This window comes from Fragaria vesca, linkage group LG1 (assembly GCF_000184155.1).
Source record: "Fragaria vesca subsp. vesca linkage group LG1, FraVesHawaii_1.0, whole genome shotgun sequence".
NCBI lineage: Eukaryota > Viridiplantae > Streptophyta > Magnoliopsida > Rosales > Rosaceae > Fragaria > Fragaria vesca.
Window position 1 is genome coordinate 15,922,277 of NC_020491.1, and position 6,152 is coordinate 15,928,428.

Sequence of the window (6,152 nt, forward strand, 5' to 3'; positions counted from 1 at the left end):
AAAAATCCTCCTATAGCCGGGTGTGGCAGGACCGATTTCCGACAGCACCACTGAATAATAATACCCCAGTCACTAGTCCGCTCTTTGAAAGCCGGAGGGCAGCGGATCTGTGTCCTCCGAGCTAACAATATCTGGCCGGAGTACCTAAACAAATTTCACTTTGCTATGTTCAAGTCCATCAGCATCTATCTCTATAAGGTCACGTTTGGAGACATGTGCATAGCTACCAAATGAGATATACAATACTGAGCCTTGGGGTTTGGTGTTGAGCCACTGACTGCAGTCCGACTCGGACCAAAGAATAGTCGCAACGTAATTTTTTTTTTTGAAAATGTGTTTTTCATTAAAACAACTAGTGATTACAATCACTCAGAATGGCATCCCTTATAAAATGGGGAGCAATAGTAAACTAACTTTGACTCTCACTCGAATGCAAAGCATGGTTGGCAAGTACATGGGCTACTCGGTTAGTCTCACGGTATATATGAGCAACTCTGAAATCAACATGCCTACTCATTATCTCCTTCACATCTACAATAATATCACCCAAACTTGAGAGGTCAACATCTTGTTGTTGTAAGGCCTGCGTGAGCATCAAACAATCAGTTTCAAATATTACTCTATCATGGTGTAAGTTTTCAGCCAGCCTCATTCCATCCAATAAAGCGTTCAACTCAGCATGGAAAGGAGAAGTCAATTGCACATAAGCCCTGTTAGCACCAGCTTGAAATATCCCATGCTCATTTCGCAAAATAACACCACTGCCTCCATGATGAGTATTGCTCTTGTTGTACCTGTTGGGAAAAAAGGAGCGGCAATTGCATAGAAGGGGAAGATCTTAATTAGCAGGGAGGGGTGCGATAGTCACGGATTATTCGATCTCCTCCACACACCGCACAGCGTTATTCATCTCTACCAAGACTCAACATTAGCTTATGTCCCCGAGGAAAAATCTTGATCTGACTCCTATGATCATACAAGTTTCTGTTTATTGATTATGACTCCTAACGACAAAAACACTCCTATATGCGGTAAAATAAAAAAATTTAACACAATGTCGTATATTTATCTCAAATACAACATACACAATGGCGGATCCAGGATTCAAAGATCAGGTGGGCTTGAATTTTTTTTTTGTTGACAAAAACGGTAAGATAAAAAATTTAACACAATGCGCATGTTTATCTCAAATACAATATACACGTTAAGATGCGAAAACTAAGAACCCATCTAAAACTACTGTTTATGATCAAAAGAATTATATTTTGAAACTATCTATAATTGAACCAAAATAAATAAAATAGATTGTGGAAAGAATAATCGAACCAAAATTGACAAAACATCTTACAAAAGAAGTGTCATGCCCTAAAAACTATGACCCTAAGGACTAAAAAGATCTATTTTGGTCAGAGAAGAGGAGATAGTTCCAACACCACAGCATAGAAAAGACAAAATATAACTGAGGTGTTGTTCAATGAAGAAAAAGAAGAGAAGAGGGGGAATCGAACTTGGGTTAGCTTGATGATAGTTTAAATACTTAGCCAAGCCTGCAAAACCTTGAGCGTTGCAAGTTTTACATATGTTAGTTTACTTATTCAAAAATTCTCGGTTGGGCTTGAGCCCTACCAAGCTCTCAAATAGATCCGCGCGTGCCTATGATCATACATGGATTTAAAGATCTTAAATTGAACACAAAAAGAGATGATTCAGCACTATGAAGAGTTATAGATGCTCGTTGCAATGTTTATAGCTGGAATGGTTTTTATCAAAGGGATAATTCCTGGATGTGAAAGGATCATAGTGAGTGTCGCACTCGAGTGCATTAACCAGAGGATTGTTTTTCCCATATTTTGTCATGGTACTCTGAAGGAGGGAGACGTATTTATAAAGCCAAGTAAGTGTGTGGAAAGGTACCATTTTAATGGCTCAAATGAGTTTACCTACGGCCACTCTCTTCTCGGAATCGATGAGACAAGGTCGCATACCTACAGATTTGCCATCCAAAAGGGCTATGTGGGATTGAAACCTGGATGGGCTCGAGTCAGTTTCCCCTACTACATTTCGAACGATGAATTCCACTTCATCATAGCTGGTTTGGAAATTATAGCGGCTTATATATGGACAAAGATTTCTTTCTTTGTATAACTTCAATCTCAGAAGAGCAAGTTGCTGGACTATCAACAAGATGAACTCTATCTACAGCTTACCTATTGTTAGGAACAAGAGCAGCTGCCATGACAAAGTAAAACAAGAATGTTTTAGCGTATCATCAATAATGTGGAGTGAGTGTTTATAATAGAGTTATCCCTAGCGTACCATCAATAATGTTCCCTCTTTTATGGTCCTTACTCGATACATGTTCGTATCTACTTTCATTTGCTTAAAAGGTCAAAATGAACCTTATTCATTTTTTATGGAGTAAAACTCACTAACAAAGATTTGGGCTAGGGGACTTTCGATAGGATACCTAAACATTTAAGTTACTAATGTGATACATGAACTCGTATTTTCTTATCAACTTCATATCCCCTTTTTAAGAACGGTGTCATCATCAACTGTTACTCATGTAACTGGAATTTCAAAGGCAAATTTGTCTTCTACCATATATTTAAAAATAATAATAAAAAAGTTATTTCCACGTATTGTCAACTCTCACCATAGGCTTAAAAACAAAATTTGGCCAACAGTTGTACTCACCAAAAGCTAAATTTTAAAAAAATGGCTTCATATTAGTCTTTTTTTTTTTCAATAAAATAGTCATTGAATCCTTTCAATAATATTGAATCCACTCTTGGTAGGGTAGTTGAGAATTGACTTGCTGTTGAAAATATTGACTTGTTGTAGAAAGGTATATTCATATGGATGACATCACATTCACATCCACAGAAATTTTGTCATGGTTTCTTTGGAAAATGGAAACAAACGACAGGTTAATAGCCTTTTAATAATACTATGCACCCAAAACAAACCGGTTTACTTAGAAACAACGTTATGCAATAACTAAAACAATCTACCTTTACTTTTCGAAAGACCAACATATATACCCACGAGTTAGGGTTCCACTGGAAAATGAGCACACACTTTAACTATTGGACTATCGTATAAACCGGTGGTCTAAAGTCTTAACTTTGAGGAGCTCAAGTTAAATTATAAGCAACGGTGAGTAGCGACCAAGTAATCAATAGGACAGAGTCCAATTAGTCAGCATAATATGTTTGTTTCTCATTCAGTCATTTTCCGATGAAACCATGTCAAAATTTATATCGTCCATTGTCCATTGTCAAAACACTAATTGTTAAGATGGAATATCGACAGCAAGATTTGAAAAAGGGTGCAAATACAATGGCTCAATTGATTATTCTTTTGTATATATCAATCAAAAGTAGTTTAAACATGCATAGTGAGTTTAAACATAATAGCTTAAACATCTTCTCAAAACTTGACTTGTGTTCCTCAATTTGATTTCGGCTTCAGACGCTCTTGGATATGGATTTCGAGCACCCAAATCCTATTGTAAAACTTCTTCATGCATGCATGTCCGTCAAAGAAGGTGTTTCATAATTGAGAGGCTTCACAACCAAATAAGACTGATCGAGTAGCCCTACATTGCGCACATGTTCGTGACGGTAACAGAGATGTCTACAAGCTTCAAACTCATAAGAACGTGAGAGGCTGCGAACGATTTAATAACGTCGTTGATGAAAGATGACGCTTAGAGGAGGATGTGCCGGGGTCTTCTTCAAAAACAAGGAGGGTCCTCGCTAATTATTTGGAAAGGAAAATGTTTAGTGTTCCGTGGCTATCGCGGCAGCCTTTAGGGTTTTTCAACAACATAGAAATCGGCAATTTGCTATTGGAATTAGGAAAGGACCAATTAAGTGATGATGAACATATGGCTGCACTGCTGCAGCCACCAAATACTTATTTTTAGATTTAGTAGCTTCCGACGAATTGTCAGATTCATTTCACAAAGAATCGATCGATTGCTAACTTTGACATGTATATCTACAATACTCTGACCCGTCCAGTTGGATTACTTGGTCATTTGACTCATATTCATTACGCAACTAACAATATTATAATAGGACCCATGGATTCAAATCATTCCATGCAATTACCTCCTGTTTTATCAACCCCCTGGATCTCTCCTAAATCTTTCACATTATATAGCTTTCTAGCTTCTTCCATTTCATTCCAACTCATTCTTCTTCTTCTTCTTCTTCTTCTTCTTCTTCTTCTGCTCCATTCTGTCCACCATTTTCATTTCTTACTTTTCTCAGACTCCTTAATTAGAACATGAACACGCAGTTCGAGTTGGGAAAGATCCTTAATATTAGTCTTACTGGTCCGAAAATAACCTCAAGTAAAAACAAAAGCAAAACAGGTTCTGCTCCAGCTGCTGAACCATCAGTTTACAAGTATAATGAACCTTGCAATAGCAGCAGTACCACTTCTGATGAATCATTCAGGAAGCTGGAGCAAGAGGTTCCCAACAAGAGCGAGTCGGCGGAGCTACGACTCTCTTGGCTTCGCTCTCAAGTCATCGGTGCTTCTGCAGAATTCGATTCTCCCTTTGGGAAACGACAACTCACCTACGCCGATCACACTGCTTCCGGCCGCTCTCTTCACTATGTCGAAAACTTCATCATCAACAGTGTTCTTCCCTTTTATGGTATGTAGGTATCTGTTTTGAGAAATATTATTTGACTCTAAAAGTCGGATCAAAATCTATTTTTGTTCCCTATGTCATTGTCGGTTGTTTCAAGTTTCATTTTCTTTCATCAAATATCATTCTTTGACTTTAATTTTCGGGTTAAAATCGATATCTGACCCCTTTATCGTTATTGGATATTTCAAGTTTCATCCTTGTTGGTTTGGCTTTCTTAACCACAATCAAGTTGATTCTCCTATCAAAAAAAAAAAAAGTTGATTCCAACACTTGCATCAATTAAAAATGATGTAGACCAAATTCTTAGCATGTTAAGTTAATTATTTGTTTACAATACGTACTAATTAATTAGAGTTCTTGGTGCATGTGTATATATGTGTAGGAAATACTCACACTTGCGAGAGTTATGTTGGTCGACGGACTACAAAAATGGTGTATGAAGCAAGTAAATACATCAAGAAATGCTTAGGGGGTGGAGAAGATGATGCACTCATGTTCTGTGGCCAAGGCACCACTTCAGCAATTAAAAGGCTTCAAGAGGTGATGGGCATTGCTGTACCATCAATTTTGAGGGAGAGGGTCATAAACACTCTTGGCAGCCAAGAGAGATGGGTGGTGTTTGTTGGTCCATATGAGCACCACTCGAACCTTCTGTCGTGGCGGCAAAGCCTGGCTGAAGTAGTTGAGATTGGTCTAAATGATGAAGGCTTGCTAGATATGGAGGCTCTAACACTGCAACTTGAGTCATTCAAACACGCAAACCGCCCCATTTTGGGTTCCTTCTCGGCTTGTAGTAATGTCACCGGAGTTCATTCGGATACGCGAGCAATTGCAAGACTTCTTCACCAATATGGAGGATTTGTATGCTTTGATTATGCCGCAAGGTACGTTAAACATGCATGAGTCTTATTTTTTTTTTTTAGAGAATCATGATCGATTTGCATTTCCTAACCCTCTGTGTATAGTAATCCTTCATACATTTTCGAAAAGCTTGCCATACCTTTCTCTATTTGTCATTCTTGGTGTTATACCGTTCATCTTTGTTCATATGATTTCGTGGCTGGAAGGGAACCATATAACTAATTATTATTTTTCTCTTCTGGGTCATGAATTATATACAGTGGACCATATGTGGAAATTGATTTGAAGCCAGGAGAGATAGATGGGTACGATGGTGTTTTTCTTAGTCCACACAAGTTTGTTGGGGGGCCTGGTTCTCCAGGCATACTCCTAATGAGCACGGCTCTCTATCAGCTCAGATCTTCTCCACCATCCACTTGTGGAGGTGGAACTGTTGATTATGTCAATGGCTTCAGTGAAGAGGTGAGTTCCATAAATTTAACTTGGATGTCTATTACCTTTTTATATATATATATATATATATATATATATATATATATATATATATATATATATATATATATATATATATATATATATATATATATATATATATATATATATANANANANANANANANANA

The 6,152-nt window shown here is 37.5% G+C and overlaps 2 protein-coding genes across 2 annotated transcripts in view; one reads left to right on the forward strand and one right to left on the reverse strand.

The window, feature by feature from the left end:
* Nucleotides 1–409: 409 nt before the first annotated feature.
* Nucleotides 410–910, reverse strand: LOC101292643. Its single transcript, XM_004289366.1, has 2 exons — nt 894–910; nt 410–794 (listed from the first exon to the last, which is right to left on the reverse strand). Exons 1-2 carry the CDS (start codon nt 908–910, stop codon nt 410–412), a joined length of 402 nt encoding a protein of 133 aa, XP_004289414.1.
* Nucleotides 911–4,296: 3,386 nt separating this feature from the next.
* The window catches only part of LOC101292942 (probable cysteine desulfurase-like), a 3,488-nt gene continuing 1,632 nt past the window's right edge, over nt 4,297–6,152 (forward strand). Inside the window, exons 1-3 of the mRNA XM_004289367.1 lie at nt 4,297–4,672; nt 5,052–5,553; nt 5,791–5,992. Coding sequence (XP_004289415.1) covers nt 4,297–4,672; nt 5,052–5,553; nt 5,791–5,992 — 1,080 coding nt within the window. The remainder of the gene's footprint in view (nt 4,673–5,051; nt 5,554–5,790; nt 5,993–6,152) is intronic.